This window comes from Argiope bruennichi, chromosome 9 (genome assembly GCF_947563725.1).
Source record: "Argiope bruennichi chromosome 9, qqArgBrue1.1, whole genome shotgun sequence".
In the NCBI taxonomy this organism is placed as follows: Eukaryota; Metazoa; Arthropoda; class Arachnida; order Araneae; family Araneidae; genus Argiope; species Argiope bruennichi.
In genome coordinates this window covers 1,875,973-1,893,630 of record NC_079159.1, presented here as the reverse complement: position 1 = coordinate 1,893,630, position 17,658 = coordinate 1,875,973, and the positions used below count along the sequence as shown (strand labels likewise).

At 31.9% G+C, this 17,658-nt stretch overlaps 1 protein-coding gene across 1 annotated transcript; it reads right to left on the bottom strand.

Moving 5' to 3' along the window:
- Window positions 1-242: 242 nt before the first annotated feature.
- On the bottom strand, window positions 243-17,658 carry LOC129983921 (zonadhesin-like). The gene is made up of 5 exons (XM_056093632.1): window positions 17,596-17,658; window positions 12,633-12,830; window positions 4,123-4,326; window positions 1,691-1,906; window positions 243-460 (listed from the first exon to the last, which is right to left on the bottom strand). The coding sequence occupies exons 1-5, from the start codon at window positions 17,642-17,644 to the stop codon at window positions 243-245; spliced, it is 885 nt and encodes a 294-aa protein (XP_055949607.1). The 5' UTR covers window positions 17,645-17,658.

Genomic DNA, 17,658 nt, shown 5'->3' with positions numbered 1-17,658 from the left:
AAATGCTGGATGCAAAACAGTTTGAATCGTTGCGTAAATAGTTTTATTATTTTATTAACAAAATAACAAACTAATAATATATATATAGAGAGAGAGGCAGACAGAGAGAAAGAGAGCGATGCAATTTCACAGTACTCCAAATTTCAGCAATTATCAGTGATGCACACTTGGCTTTGTTATCCTATGACTGCTCTCCCATTTCGAGGAGTTCAACACAACGTATTTTTCTAACGTATTCTTTGCTACTTTATTAAAGCATCCTCCTTTGTATATGTCTCAAAACATTCCTTGGGATCGATGCACTTTTCATCAGGTCCCCTGACGAGTCCCTCTTCGCACACGCAACCCGGAACACAAATCCGGATGCAGGGCAAAAGTTTCATCCAATTGGTGCAGTTTTTCTGACAGTGCGCTCTACAGGGGTCGAAATGTTCTTTAAGTGGACATAACACTTGTTCAACTAAAAAAAAAAAAAAAAAAAAAAAAAAAAAAATGTCGATTTTAATACGCGTCGCACATTGTGCTTTAAAATGTAATATAGAATTTGTAATTCTTTTTAATCAAAGGGAAAAAAACTATTTTTTCTTTGTCGTATACGGAGTGTATAGAATGTATCGTAATCGTCAAAAGAAAAAAAAATCGAACACGAGATTTTGACGAATTTCCACATTTTTGACCACCCTGAGTTCAAAAAAACACATTTTCGGAATTCTTCTTCTTCTTTGTTCTAAAAAATAACTCAACACGCTTTGAGCTAGATGTATGGAATTTGGTCTTTACACTGAATTTGTAGATTTCTATCAAGTTTTGAGCAAAATCCGTTCCGAGGGAGTTTGTCTGCTCAGATAAGTAAACCCGATAATTACAAAACGAAGAGAACTAGATGGATAATATTCGGTACGCATTTTTAACATCTGTACTGTAGAGACTTAACAAACTTCGAGTTAAATCCAACTGGGTGCGTGACCGTCTGTCGATCCGTACTTTCAGAAACATGTAAACGTGATCATTCAAAAACGTTGACTAAGCTATAAAAAATTTGACGTGAGATTTTGGGATTACAAGTGCAGTTCTGTATCACATTTTGGTTTCAATCGGTTGAAAAAATGAGTCTGAAACACAAATTTGGTTTTCGGATGCTATTAATTGCATGATAGGAATCAGTCACCCAAAAACTTTCCAATGATTACACGATAGATTCAGTAAAAATGCTACATTCAAGCCAAAGGTTAATATTTCGTAACTATCGTAGACTTAAGTCATACAAGGCATTCTCTGGGATAACATCTTTATTAGAAAATATGCGTGAAAGTTTTGGGAAAACCATTCCGACTGGTGAAAAAAGTGAAGGGAGAAAATGGCCTTTTGAAGAACTGCTACAAGTCTTAAAAATTCTCACTAATGCGCAGTTGTTCATTCGTTTCCATTAGCTGATCCATGCCCCAAATATTTGCCGACGATTGCATCCTCTTTCGACTGCAGCACCAGTTATCCAATTCAATTTATTTGAAATGGCGCGAACTCTCGACTTTCACGCTGGTATTATAATTCCATATCTTAAAATGAATGCTTGTCTGAACACTTCGAATAATTTTGTACATTCAATAGTTCAAACGCAAGAATTCGAAACGAAAAAATATTTTCTCTTTCTGGTTAAGATTTATTTGCTTAATATTTTGAATGAACTCACTGTTGGATAGACTCGTTTCCGAAGATCTTTTGAATGAACATTTTTGAGGCGAAATGCAGTTGTTTTCGGGTCCTCTGACCATCCCTTTTCTGCAGACACAACCGGAGACGCAGACTTTTGAGCATAGCAGGACAGTATCTTTGTAGTTGGAGCAATTTCTTTGGCAGTGAGCATGGCATTCGCTCATCTCTTCATCAGCCGGGCAATCTGCATTCGCTGTCTCGAAATAAAGAGTGAATGTTAATATATTTGTACCCATTATTTTTTTTTTAACCGTACGAAATGATAATACTGAAAACATTCATTTTAAGTATTTCATACTGTATAAATTGCTGCGGCCTTAAAAATGTATTCCGATCCACTACTTACAATGCTGTCATGCAAGGGTGCCAAGTTCAAGTATATGAGCGAAATGAATCTACATGGGAAGAAAATGATAATCTTTTTTCTCTGCCACTATCTATTTCAATGGATCTCAGTTGAATATCAGCAACTGGACTTGTTTCTTTCTATTAATATGCAGGATTACTCGCATCGATAACTACTACAAAGCATGAAAATAATTTTAACAATCGATTTTCAAATATAATAATCCTATTAAACGGGGGCCTTCATTTTAGCAGATTTTTAGTAAAAATTCTGCTACGCATTGCAATGATTGCTAGGCTGCAAAGATACTGAGACCCATTTGTGGGAACCTGCCTTAGTATTGGGTGGAATTCAAACAGCAGAAAGCCGAAGGAAAGCTTTACCTTATTCCAGTTCCTCGGGGGGGGGGGCACCTCGAAATGAGGATGAGATGCTTCCGGCATGGTGGTTGGATCTCGCCACCCTGGAGGGTACACTAATAGGTGGGGGATCTGGCTCCTCCCATCGATGACGGGACATACTTCCTTCGGGGAGGGTTGTACCGTGGCCGGTGGCGGCCCTTAGGACTCAACCACAGTTCCCACCGATTGCTGTTGCGGCGGTCCGGTCATTCAGTTTTATGGTTTAAATCCGTGTGCCTTAGGGCGGGTAGGAGAGTTAGATGGTTTACCTTATTCCATCATCTGACTATGTTCGAAGTTATGATGTGAGTCCCCAATATCCTTTTTTACATCGTTAAAGTGGAGGGTTAACCAATTCGATTAGAAAATCCTTTTTTTATTTTCAAAAATTCAATTAAGTGCATTTTAGAAAAGTAGAGCAGACTCACTTAACACAGATTTAAAATTGATTTTTTTTTCTTTTTTTATGACCGATCCTTAAAATTGATAGCAATATAAGACAGTAGGAGAAAGGGGGACAAGTCGTTAAGCGGCGTTTTCCAGTCTAAAAGTCAAAACCAGTTCTTGCATATCAGCATGCAACCTATCCGAAACTTCTCAAGAACCTGAATCTGTGTTAGATAATTAAAACTGATTTTGTACAAATATCATATTGTATTGAAAAGCATTTATTTTAAAATACTCCCATTCTAAGTCAAGAGTTTTAAAATACTGACTTTTTGTAATTTTATATTGTTTTTCAAGTGTTAGAATCCGACATATCTCAGTCGAAATCATTTCAATTTCTATACAAGGTGATTATAAAGTTTCAATGCATTTTGGTATATTACATTCTTTTTACAAATAATTCTGAAAAATGCTGAACACTGAAGTAAAAAGATTCGTTTCCTGTTTCTGTAAGAGTAGAATGAAGCCTGAACAGGCTTCAGTTTTTACCTCTCCAAGTTGATCATCAGGAATCTAGAGAAACGTTTTAATGGTATAAAAGTCGAAACACATTGTGAGAGTTTGTCTGTAATCGCAGAGATCCTACAAAACTTATAAATGCGATCATGTTTAACTCATTCACACAAATAAAGATAATAAGTAAGGAGTTATATTTAAAAAACTTTATTATACAAGTTGAAAAAGTTGTTGATTGTACTTAAATTTTCTCTGATCTAGAAGTTTGGACTCTCCAATGCAGCCTGCAATGTTTAATGATATAATGCGGATTGTTAATGTGTTCAACGATGAAACCACACATCGTATCTGAACATGTCAAATTTGAGATGCGTTCTGTTTCAATTCGCTGATTGAATAATTTTTTTATAAAATCAATTTTGCTGTATTAGGTTTCGACATCAAGTTGACTGGAGAGTTTCAGTCTACAAATAGAGCTGGAGAAAATGAACAGATAATTGAAAATAGTTGCAAAGAAATGTACTAATTTTAGGATTTATAAAGGATATACATTGTTGCAATATGGTATAATGTGGTTTTAAATCTGTTGATGCACGAAATAGACAATAATTTTATAATCATCTTCTATTCTTATTCATTGAAACAATAGTTATAATTATTTTAATAAAATATTTGTTCCTAATTGCAAAACCCTTTATCTGCAATCTAATATTTAAAATTTCTATTAAAATCCTCTCATTCTTCGAATTTCTTCCATACTTGCAATTGAAATTTTATTTTTCGAACCATGGCAGTTCTCCTTTTTTATGCATTTGGTATTGGGTCCCCGGACGAATCCGCTGTCGCAGACGCACCCAGGAACACAGACAAAAGGACAGGCCACCGACTTATTGAGGTTGCCACAGTTTCTTTGACAGTGTGCTGAACAAGGTGCGAAGTGCTCATTCGATGGACAACGAAGACCTTAGGAATGAAAATGAAAAAAAAAAAAAAAAAAAAAAAAAAAAAAAAACATAAATTAACAACATTACAACCTTTTTCTATACTCCGTAAAGCACCTGAAAATGAATACGAATTTAAGAAAAAATTATAACCCTTAAACTGAGGAAAACCACTATAAGGTTTACAATTGATATTCTAAGCGTCCAACTGATACTTGGGGACTACAAGGGATGTGTGCCATTATTTTTAATTTAAACAAACTCATGTGTGTATCTGATTCAACCCTATTATTCTTAATTTAAAGTATCTGTTATAATGGTTATCAACTGTTTAAAGCTAAAACATTCAACCTTTTTCATAAAATTGATAGAACTAATCAATTCTGGTTTTATAGTATTGACCTGGTGTGTTTATAAGAAAGAACTGAGAGAAGATTAATCAAAGCATGTAACATAAATTTATATTTATTTTCTCTTATAATTTCCTTCGATACCTTTCATAATTACAACCCATGTTGTAGTTAACAGCAGACATAATCCTTAACATCAGTCATACAAAATGTTATAAATTTCTTGTACAAATTTTCGAAATATTATTTATATTTTCAGGGGCTTGAATTATAATTATCATTCTTTTATAATTTTTCAAAATTACATACGGCAATAAGATCTGTAACGACGAAACATTGCATTAATAGAACAGCAATTGAACTTTCATGTCTAAATGCGTATTCTTAGATTCGGTTCAGATAATGAATGAATGATCAGTTGAGGGCCATTTTACCCCCATCATCTGAATGATAATATGATGATGTAAAAGGAAAAGGGTAAAAAAGAAAAGAAAAGGATAATTAAATTAATGATTGGGCTTTGAAACCGAAACATTCTTCTGAATTCAATTCTGAAATACAGAGAGAATCATTAAAATAAAATTGATTACAATGATTGGAATAAAAATTATTTCAATGAACGTTAAAAAAAAACTACGAAAAGTTCCATTGTTGCATTAAGTCTTGTTTATGCTAAATCATTTTATTATCTTTCAAGATGTTTTTCTTTTTATACTTTTTTGGAAATATGGAAAGTCATAGTTCCATAACAAAGACAAAGCCTAATCTTTGTTGAGAATTGAATTACATAAAATAAGTTAAACAAGGAGATGATTTCCACGACAGTCAAAGAGCAAAAAGTTGTTTGGCCATTCATATGACGATCATTGCTCATTCTCTGTTGGTCAAAATGCCAAAAAAAAAAAATTTATGTCATTAATTAAAATTCAAAAATTTCAGTGCTTTGTCTCGGAATGAAAAAGACATCTGCAGTTTTATTTTAAAGAAAATAACTGACATAAAAAAGATAAACTAGTTTTAATTTCTGATACATACAGTAAAAAAATAGGATAAAAAAATTATCCTTTGCAACTTTTGTTTAAAATATAGAATATGATTGCACGTCCTATTAAGAAATTAGACTTAATTTTCTTTATTATCATGTGAAAACATGATGTTGTTTTGGCTTGAGGTTTTTGATGCAATTTGAAGACAACAAATTGTTGAAGCCTCAAAATGCGAAGGCAACAAATTATCCTTTTATTTTTATTTTGAAGGCGGCTTTCACAGTATAGTTTTTCCATTATGTATCGTCTGTTAATGTAGTTTTATTTTGGTATCGGCTTTCACAGTATAGCTTTTGAAATATCTATTGTCTACTAATGTAGTTTTATTTTAGAGTCGGCTTTCACAGTATAGTTTTTGCATCATGTATCGTCTGCTAATGTAGTTTTATTTTGGAATCGGCTTTCACTGTATAGCTTTTGAATTATCTATCGTCTGCTGTTGTAGTATTTCCCTTGGAAATCACAGTATTATTGCCTAACTCGCGCAATTTTTTTTTTAAATAAACCAAACAAGTTAAAATATTGTTTGTTTAATCGATGAAGATTGTTGGTTCAGGGATAATTTCAACTAATTAAAATGAGGTTATTAGAAAATAATGCAGAAATTTGTCACATTTGGCTTCTCTGAATTCTTATGGCTTCTCTGAATTCTTAATTAATTTAAGTCATTAACCAGTTTAAACCGGTTTGAAACAATCACAAGACTATCAGACTACGCGTGCGTCGATATTTAGAAAAACGATGGGTTTTCTTCATCTCAAAATCGGTCGAGCTCCAAAACTTTTTTTGCCAGCTAAAAAAATTGAAAATGAAAGTTTAAAAAAATTATCATTATATATAGTATATATATATATATATATATATATATATATATATATATATATATATATATATATATATATATATATATATATATATATATATATATATATATATATATATATATATACAGTCACTGAAAAAATTCAGAGTACACCTTACTTTTACTTGATAAATCCGACTTTCAATGTAAATAATACATTGCCGGGAAGTGCAAATATGTTTTTATTTTTACTCGTAACAAATGGTTTAATTTAGAGTAAAAATAAAGAAAAATCAATGAAAATCTTCTGAATTCAAAAGTTTCAGAAATATGCACAATTTTGAAAAGTTCAGATACATACGCAGAATTTTGCCTCAAAAAATTGAGAATATACCAATGAAATTCTTGTAATATCTCGTATAGAAAGAACGTGTCAGTATTTAGTTGCAGGTCTTTTGGCTTTTATAATGGCCTCTAAATATCTTGGTACCAATTAGACCAATTTTTGATGGTATCTGAAAATATTTTATCCCATTCTTCTTGCACCACTTGTTTTAAATGGGTTTTGTTTCTAATTTTGTGTTTTTGAATCACTGCTTCGAGTGTGGCCCACAGATATTGAATGGTATTGATGTCGGGGTAACGTGGTTGTGTGTGTAACTGCTGTTTATAATGAAATAGACACCATATTTTGACGTTATGTGCATTCTGTTTGGGTCGTTGTCCAACTGAAAACTGAAATTTCCATCTAAACTCAAATTTTTAGCACTTTTCATTATATTTCTACGAAGTATATCCAAGTAAACCCTATCGTTTATAATGCCATCTATAAAAATTAAATTTTCTACCCCGGAATAAGCCATGCAACCTCAAATCATGACGGAGTCACCATCATGTTTAACTGTAGGATAAATATAGCTATAATAGGATAAATATAGTTTAAATATAGCTTTCTTCCAAAGATTATTGGTCTTCAATTGATGAGTTTTTGAAAACTTCAAATGCTTTTTCTGAATTTGCAAGCTGATGAACTGTTTCTCTCAAACAATGCAACTTTTATATCCAGCTTGTCTAATGGCATTTCGCACAGTTTCAGTACTTACACTTCTGCCTATGATTTGAAAAGTTTCTGCAACAAGTTGGATGAACCATATGGTCGCAGCAATCTAAAGGAAAGTGTTAAAAATTTGGGTTTAGATGAAAATTCCATTTTTCAGCAGGACAACGACTCCAAACAGAATATACGTAAAGTCAAAATATGGTGTGTGTGTTTTTTTCATTGAAAACAGCAGTTACACACATCACCAGAGTACCTCGACATCAATGCCATTGAATACTCGTGGGCTATTCTAAAAATTGGTTCAAAAACACAAAATTAGAAACAGAACCTATTTAAAACAAGTGTTGCAGAAGAATAGGGTAAAATATCTTCAAATGCCACCAAAAATTGGTCGAATCGATACCATGAAATTTAGAGACCATTATAAGAGCCAAAAGACATGCAATTTAATAGTGACACTTTGTTTCTATGCGTGATATTGCAAAAATTTCGTTAGTGTATTCTCAATTTTTTAGGCAAAATTCTGATATGTTTATTTAAAACTCTTCTGAAACTTTTCAATTTAAAAGTTTTTCGTTGATTTTTCTTTATTTTTACTCTAAATTAAACCGTTTGTTATGTATATATATATATATATATATATATATAGATATAGAGAGAGAGAGAGAGAGAGAAAGAAGGGGGGGTAGAGACCGATAGAGAAGTCTCCTGATGGTTTCAAGTCGGTTTAAACTGGTTAATGGCTTAATTAAGACAAATAATCACTTAAAAATTAATAATGTTCTCACATGATAACTTGAAATTTGCGATTAATTTTCGAAATTTGCGAAATTTATTTCATTTTTTCTTTCTTTTCTTTATTTATTTATTTATTTTTTGCATAGAAAAATTCTTTAATGAAAGTTAACTTAGACGGGGTGAGCTAAATTTAGAAACTAGGAATACATTTTTTCGAATAATAAAAGAAATAAAACAGAAGCATGACTAAACAAAAGAGAAAGAAATAAGTAATATTTGTGGAAGGGAATCCACACGACCTATGCCGTCTCGAGCATGCTTAGAGCAAATGTTTTCTCATAGGAAGAAGGAAAATGTTCGATAACGCAAATTTCAATTCCAGCTAGTCTCATTCAAGTCGATCCGTCTATCGCTATCGAATCTATCGTGAATGGGTACGTTATAAATGTTTTCGTATTAATTGCAATTCAACATATTAAATATTCACGGCAGCAGATTTATGCAGACTCATGGATAAATTTTTAAGCGGAAGTAAGCTAGCATTAGACGATTGTCAAGCATCAACAAGTACACAAACGAGCGTGGCTCCGAAAATAAAATCAAGAAAATATTCTCAAGAATACTTAAATTTTGGGTTTATCAGTACTGAAGTAAATGAAGAAGAAAAGCCCCCGTGTATCATTTGCTCAAAAATGATGGCCGCAGACAGCATGAAACCTAATAAACGATATTTGGAAACGCTTCATAGTGAGTACGTCCACAAACCCACAGAATTTTCCGAATTAAAATTAAAATCATATAAAAAGCAAAAATCATTTTTTAAAGAAACTTTGTCTGTGAATAAAAGAGCTTTAATTGCATCTTACAAAGTTTCGTAGAAAATAGTCAGATGTAAAAAAACCAACCTCACACCATTGGTGAAGATATTTTTCCAGAACGAGATTGTAGAAACTATGTTTGGAAATAATTTTTCAAAAAAATTGCAGTCCATATATCTTTCAAATGATACTGTTCCTCATCGAATTGGTCATATAGTTGATGATGTACAGTGTCAGCTTTTCTCGAAGTTACGTTTCAAATTATTTTCAATACAGCTTGATGAAGTAAGTAGCAGATAGTAATAACAGCAGATAGTAATAAAGATGCTCATTTAATTGCCTATGTTCGATTTTGCGATAATATGTCAGTAGTAGAAGAACTACCTTTCTGCAAACCAATAAAAATCAAAACAACAGCGGTCGTATAATTTGCTATTTTAAATGATTTTATGAACGAGGCAAACATAGAATGGACAAATTGCGTCGGAATATGCATCGATGGTGCTCGTTCAATGTCCAGAAGATTCCAAAGTATACAAATACTTGTAAAACAAAAATCACCTCTGTGCGTCTGAACACATTGCATGATCCACAGAGAAGCTTTGGCTTTGAAAGAAATTGGTCTTGGTCTGAATTTTGTATTAACTACGGTTGTAAGCATAGTAAATTATCTAAAAATGAGACCCCTGAAATCGAGAATCTTTTCCGCACTTTGTAAAAATATGAGTTCGGTACATTCAGCGTAATTATTTTATTGCGAGGCAAGATAGTTATCATGTGGGAAATTTTTGGCAACGTGTTTATGAATTAAGAGAAGAGATTACCATTTTCCTAGAAGAAGAAAACAGACCGGAGGCCGAGAATTTTCGCGATGGTTTATTTGTGATGAAATTGAGCTACTTGGTCGATATATTCGAGAAATTAAATAACTTGAATCTTCAACTCCAAGAAGCAATTATACATATGTTCGATACGAGAGATAAAGTTAATGATTTTTGTAGAAATCTGGAATTGTGAAGCAGAAATTTATAGCAAAAAAACCTAACAATGTTTGCAAATGTGGATGATTGTACTAAAACTTACAAGGCTGAAGAAGAACACGTAAAAGTTGTTTTTGTAACCATTGAAAATCATTTAGATATCCTGGCGAAGAATTTAAAAAAATATTTTCTTGCTGACGACAAACTGATAGCAAGTAACGAGAGGGTTAGGGATCCATTTCATAAGACTCCCGAAGGACTCTCAATTGATGAGGAAACAAAATGCATAGACTTCACGACAAGTAGAATGCGAAACTAAAAAACGATTTAGCAATAAATCACTATTTGAATTTTGGGCAGGAGTAGAGGATGATTTTTCTGCACTAAAAACCGGGGCATTTTGCACTCTATTACCATTTTCAACATCCTACCTTTGTGAAACTGATTTTTCTGCTGTGGCTTTGTGGAGACAAAATATAGATCTCGGCTAAATATAGAAACAGAACTGAGAGTGGTTATTTCTAATATTAAGCCTTCCTTAGAAAAACTATGCTCTGCAAGACAGGCCCAAGGAAGTCACTAATAATTATTAAATTTGTTTTTAATTTAGTATGCTTTTATTAAGTAAGTTTTGATTTAGTAAATTGTTTTACTTTAATAAGTTATTAAATATGTCGAAATGTATTTTGTTTTCTATGTGTATGTGTGCTTTCCTTTCAGTTAATTAATCAATTTTTTGAAATAATCTCTTCGATATTCTCGCGCCCCCCTCTAGTGTACTCGCGGGCCCCTAGGGGGGGCGCCCCACAGGTTGAGAATCACTGTTCTAACTTTTTACCATTCCGTATGCTAAGTATAAAGTACAGAAGTATACAAAAAGAAAATATTGAAATCGCTAAGTAATTTGAACTTGAAATTTTGACGAATCTCTAAGTTTTATACTTTTCCGAGTCCAAAAATATTTTTGAAATTATGTTTGTCTGTATGTGAACACGATAACTCAAAAACTTTTTGAGTTAGACGGACAAAATCCAATTTACAATCTTTACATAAAATGTTTATATTTCCACCATATGTTGCAAGAGATTTATTCTCTTAGGTGTCCCAGTGCACGTGAACACGACAGTTAAAAACTTATCGAAAAGAAAACTGTACAGAAATGAAATTAATGTCATTAAAAAATTATTTTTCGGGGTTTTAAAATATAATACACTTCCGAGTATCTGGTTCGCGACTATCGGGCTTTTGCACTATCCGACCCAGTTTTCTTTTATCGAATTTAAATGAGGAAGGCAAGGCATATATTAAGTCACCTATTAAGGACTCTTAGCATCGCATTTTAATATCTGTGTAATCATTTATCAGTGAAAAAAAAATTAGTTTGAACTAATTTTCTTAAAAACCAGGCCTACGATTTACATTAATGTTTTGTTTATGTTTTTTATATTTAAGTTGGGCATTACATAATTTTATGTTAAATAATTATGAACATCCTTTAACGTACTTTTATTTTTAACTTTCTCTAATAAATTCTTGAAACGTGCTGTGCAGCATATAAACATATATAAACTACCAGTACAGAGTTTTCTATTTTAATTCGACACGTTACCGGCAACTGCTTCTATGATTCACTGGACCACGGCTGCGTTCACATTGAGATAAATGGAGGGCTTAGTACTCAATACGAAATGAGAAAATAAGTATTGCAATAGTAGGTTTTGGTATAAGAACTTTGTGCTGATGGGCAGAAGAATTCACAGATCTCCGGCCTATCCAGCTTTTTTTTTTGTATCCGGACATCCTTCCGTCTCATTAGACCGGATACTCGGGAGTGTATTGTAATGCTTTTTTTTTTCGAGATAATAGTTTTTGAATATTTCGTCATCCATTTCTATAAGTAAATCATAATGATTATTCATCTGTTTAATGGTTAAGCCTATTTTTATACTCGCTTAAACTTTGTTTGAAGCTTATTTCTTGATTTCTTTTATATTCGCTTTCCTCTGAGGGAATAGGGTATATACATTTATACATAGGTACATTTATAATAACATTTTTCAGTCTCTCTGATTAACGAAGTGTTGAATTAAATACGTTCAGGCAGTTTTATCTGGCTTTCATTTCATTTGAAAGATTTTTGATATCGATGCTCACTTCGGTTGTCTAAAATTATCCACCTTCGTGTTACGAAGATATTCCATAAGTACTACCTGAAAATATTTTTTTTACGGCAAAGCGACAAAAATATTGTGTAAAAGCCTGAGAAACACTTAAGATGGCCAAATTTAATATTAGAAAAACCGATTGAAAGAGAACAGAATGCATCCAAACTCTTTCCTCAGAATGTTTCTTCATGTTTTGTGTGCAGAAAAATGATGTGTTTCAGATTTTCATCTTGCCTGCGATGAGGCAATCTCGACCGTTTGCATGAGGATTTGTTTACATTCAACTCATTACCATTCGACAATATGTAATGGGAGCGTTTTCTGTTCCGCATTCGTCAGCGCTTTATATGCATAAAAAGATTTTCTTACTTTGTTCCCCTTGAGGCGGTTTGCACAGGTGCCTCGGGACACATTTCCCTAGTATATTTCTTAGGAATCCTGGATTGCAGTCACACCCCCGGACGCAAATATCGGGACATGCACTATCCAATCCACAAGTGTTGCAGAAGTTGATGCATTCCACTTCTCTCTCATTCAGTGGACAGCTGGATTCAGCTTCGAACAGTCCTTTCAAGTATGGAAAAACAACATTAAAAAAATCACAGGTTTAATAAAAATTGCCAGTTTTGAGGAGTTTTTTTTTTCCTGTTTAAATAATAATTTTAGAATTTCAAATCCGATTATAGTTTAGCATTTCAATCTCAAATTCTAAAATTGGATTATTGGGGGTGGGGAGGAGCTATTTTGGATTATTTTGTGTGAGAGAGTTAGAGGATTAAGAATATCATTCTCTAAGTTTAATAAATTAGTTCTGTAGGTTGCATGAATCAATTTCATTTTATGAGCATTAACAGCAATCAATTAATAGACATTTTATTTGAAAAATTTATTTTCTATTTTCTCTTCCATAGAGCACAGCAAAACTTCTGCCATATTCTGTCTTATTTTGCTTTCAGCATTCTTTCACATACAGTACTCTCTAATCTGATACACGAGACCTACCGAATTACAGAGAATTTCCGGACTATAGAGTCCTCACTGAATTATACAGCGATACATTTTCGTATGTGTGGGATACGAGCCAACAATATGTTGGCTCGTATCCCACAACATGTTAATCCTATCCCACAATATGTTAAGGATAAAAATATTGTGTAAAAGTGTTTAGTAGGAGCAAGTTAAACAAACAAATGGTATGCTAAAAGGCACAAGTTTTAACAGGAAAGCATGGGTCACCAGAAAAAATAGCACGTTCCAAAAGATACTTTGGAGTAACGGAAGTTGAATGAGGAGTATCTATTCTATTCTATCTTATCAATCTGGAGAGTTTTTTATCTAATTTCGTCATATAGTAATGAAAAATTCTGTTGGCTAATTTATGTATAAGCAAGCAGCTCCAAGGTACGTCAATCTACAGCGCGACACAAGAGTAAATGAGAGAGAAAATATTTATCCCCGCTGTGAGATTCTGATAGGGATTTCTTTACACATGTCTATTTAGGTAAGGTAATTATAGGTATCTTTTAAAAGAATTCGGTTAGCTTGACAGATTTTTATCCCTTCACTTGGAGTGTGGGAACCGCTGATTTAAGCCTTTTTACGTAACTCCTATAGCATTAATTAAATAAAATAGTTGGAACTAGATTAGGAAATACGAGAACATTTTAGAAATAAGTAAATATGGGTTAAATTAAGATAAAAATGAAGAAAATCAGGATTATATATATATATATATATATATATATATATATATATATATATATACACACATATAATCATACACGTTTCTTTGGACTGGTTTCTTTAACCATCTAGTTGGACAAAGAATGGCATTTGAGCTTTACATAAAAACTGCAATAATAAATAACATTTTAGCCCAGCTGGTTAAAGTGAGATGTGCAATGCAGTCACAAAATATTGACTTGATTAAAAAGAACCTGTAATTTGACATCTTTTTTCCGATATGTCGTAACGACGCTCATAAAGATTTTAATAAAATCACTTATGTCATTCAATTTCATGTATGCAACATAGATGGCTTGAATAAGGACAATGCGCTATTCCGATTCTTGTCACAGATTGTCCAATCCTGACACGCTATACAAAGTATCTGTGATCCTAACTTTAAATGTATCAAAATCTTCAACTGTTACTGCGAATACTTTGTGTTTTAAGTAACCTCAAAATTGGCGTCGAACGGTGACAGTCCAACGATTTCAATTAAAGAACATATAGAACCCTTTCTTTTTATTTTTGGTAACAATCGAATGTAAAAAAATTATTTCTGCACGAGTTTCATAATCTGCTGAATTAAGAAATTTTGAGAACACGGCTATTCCGTCGTAAACATTTTATATGATATTTAAGTGTTCTGTTGTAATTTTTTTATTATTATTATTTCTGTAACAAGAGAAAAATTTTATGAAAATCCTGTACTTTATTGAAATGTATTCTTCATTCTTATCATTGCACCTCAAAATTGAATTGAAAACAGTTCGTATTGCCACATTGAAGAAATACAGGCGAATCTCCATGGCCGAATGTCATGGCACTGGTCTCATAATAAAGAGACCGTCAGTTTGAATCCCGCTAGAGACAATGCGATTCATAGTATATGTAAATACTTAATTCCTCGATTTTATGTTTTCCTTTATTTTATGTTCCAGAAGATACTGGACGTTTCTTTAGTTTACCAGACAAGTGTTCTGGACTTTTCTTACTGTCTCCAGAAGAGTATTCTGGAACTTTCTCTGCTTGTATAAAAGCAGAAGATTTGTCAGTTACTGTATTCTCAGTTCAGATTTCAGTTAATGAATTGGTTTATCTCTACCTCTTGTGCGTGCCATTCAGTTCTATACTAAAGCACCTACGTGACAGTATTTTAGCAGGGAAAAGAAATTTTAAATATGTTTTATAGCTATAATTAGTGCTCAATTTTGATATTTGCCACTATTTTCAATTTATCGGCAGGAAATTTAAAAGAATGAAGTGAAAGCTATGGCCACATATTTTAATTTGTTTTGACACTTTCAGGCATGGTGTTTTAATTTCTGAATCAATGATTTCAAATTAATGAATGCATTATAGTGCAGTTTTTAAATTATTTAATGGAGAAAGTATATTTTTAAGCTTTAAATATATATTTCCATTATTAAATGGTTTAAAAATTAAACCACCATGTATTAAATACTTTGATACATGATGTGGTTCAAGAAATAAACCAGTATGCTTTAAAAAGTTAAACATTATCTGCAGTTTTAAATATTTTTCACGAAAATAAAAACAAATGTGTATTGAATTTATGTTGATAACTAGAAATTGGATTGATGATCCTAATTTATGATTAAGAGGAAGCATGAAAAAACTTGAGGATCATTTAGCTATTTTTAATCTAAATTAAAATTGTGTCAGTAGGGCCAATATTAAAAAAAAAAAAACAGAAAGAAATGGTTATAAGTGTTATCTATCTCTTTAAGTTTTGAAAAGAAATTTTGCTACCACTTTTATATACATTTCCAAGTTTAAAATTTGGCCATACATTTTTTTTATAAATAATTTGGCCAGCAAAGGTATTTGGGTCAATTTCTTATTTTTTAAGATTAATATTATTTTTTATAACAATTAAATAAGAAAACAATCATTTAGACTTTCAAAGAAAAGAAAAAGAAAAGGAAAAAAGGAAAGGAAAAAAAAAGAAAAGAAAGAAAGAAAGAAAGGCGGAAACTTAATTATTTTTATGATAAAAACTTGTTTATATGTATTTTTTTTTAAATTTTTGAAACAATATCGAATGCAAATGAAAAAAAAATTCAAAATAAAATAATAAATAAAAAGTAAAATAAAACGGTAAGTACTGTTAAAATGTTTGAAATCATAGTCTAAACGCAAAACGAGAAGCGGTAAAATAAGTACGGGAACTCAGAGTTCATTGTAACAGGAATATGTTGTAACAACGCACGTTGTGATGTGTTTTGGTTCATTTTTAATCAAAAGGTTTTGCTAAATATGATTTTTATGATTCGCTCTTTTATGTCAGCATAGTCAATGGCCAGTTGAAACGGACAGTTAAAAGTTGTAAACACTTGTCAAATTTTAACTAGCAAATGGAGTAAAAAATATTTTGCAAATTTTGATTTAAGATAAGTTAATTTACTGTCTTTAAAAATATTTTTTTACTTATTACGTTTGTCTATATGTTAAGTTTTAAAAACTGTTATAATTTTTTCTCAATCGCAATCTTTTTGATTAATCAACAAAAATGTCTGAAACCATGCAATGGGTCAAGTTGTAACAGAAAAAACTTGCGAGACTTCTCTTCATTTATATTTGATTCGCGTATTTTGACTTTCTGCTTTAATTATTATCATGCATCTAAAAAAAATCACTTCTCCTTCTGAAGATGCACTTATAAAAGAGTCTAACAGTTTCTAAATAAATAAATTAAAAAAACAGTTAAAAAATTTCTAGTTTACCCTCCTGATAAAGATGCAAAGGAAAAACAAAATGATAACATAATTTATAAATAATGAAAACAAGAAGAAAGGATAAAATAAAAGAGAAAAATACACAAGTGGGAAAATAAAGAAAAAAAAAGTTGAAGAAGAGGATTTTGAACTGGCATACAGATTTTTTTTAAAAAATGGGGTTTTTTCTAGCTTGAAGAAATGCGTACATTAACACTGAATATATATTTTATTATAGTATATTTCATTAGCATTTCGTTTTGGAGCAATTTTAGGACTATCTGGGATAGCCCACGTAATTCTAAGCAGCGGGTAGACGACGAAGACAGAGCCTGAAATGGCAATCCTTGTCCCTCTTACGCGCCGCAACAGGGGACATTCAGGCTCCAGAGATTTAGTGTACACCAAATATACTTATACGAATCGGAGCGAAATCAGATTTCAAATCAGGAATATTCTGGCCTGAAATCAAAGATGCATTAACATTCCTATCAGATTCAGTAATATGTTACATATATTCAATTCAATAACTCCACGAAAAAATATAAACTGGCAAGGTGAAAGTTGAAAGATCGCTGTGGAAGGGATATATATTTTTTCATCTGCAGCGAATGCTATTTAGCTATGCTGAGTTCTGATGAACCATCTTATCTTCCTTTTCAAGATCGTAGATATCTTTTGGGTAAAAATTTAAATTAACTTTGAGACAACCGCCTAGTTGCCATCGTAATTACTGTGATATCACCCTCAGATACCTTATTGTTAAAATCAAAATTTAAGCATTTCACCTATTTGATAAAATCAAAACGATAAATTATTGTTCTGCATTATATTCAGCATAAGAATTGTAAACAAAATATTCAACATACCATATATCATGCAGATAAATAATGCATAAGTAAAATGGGTCATCGTCATTACGGTTTCAAAAA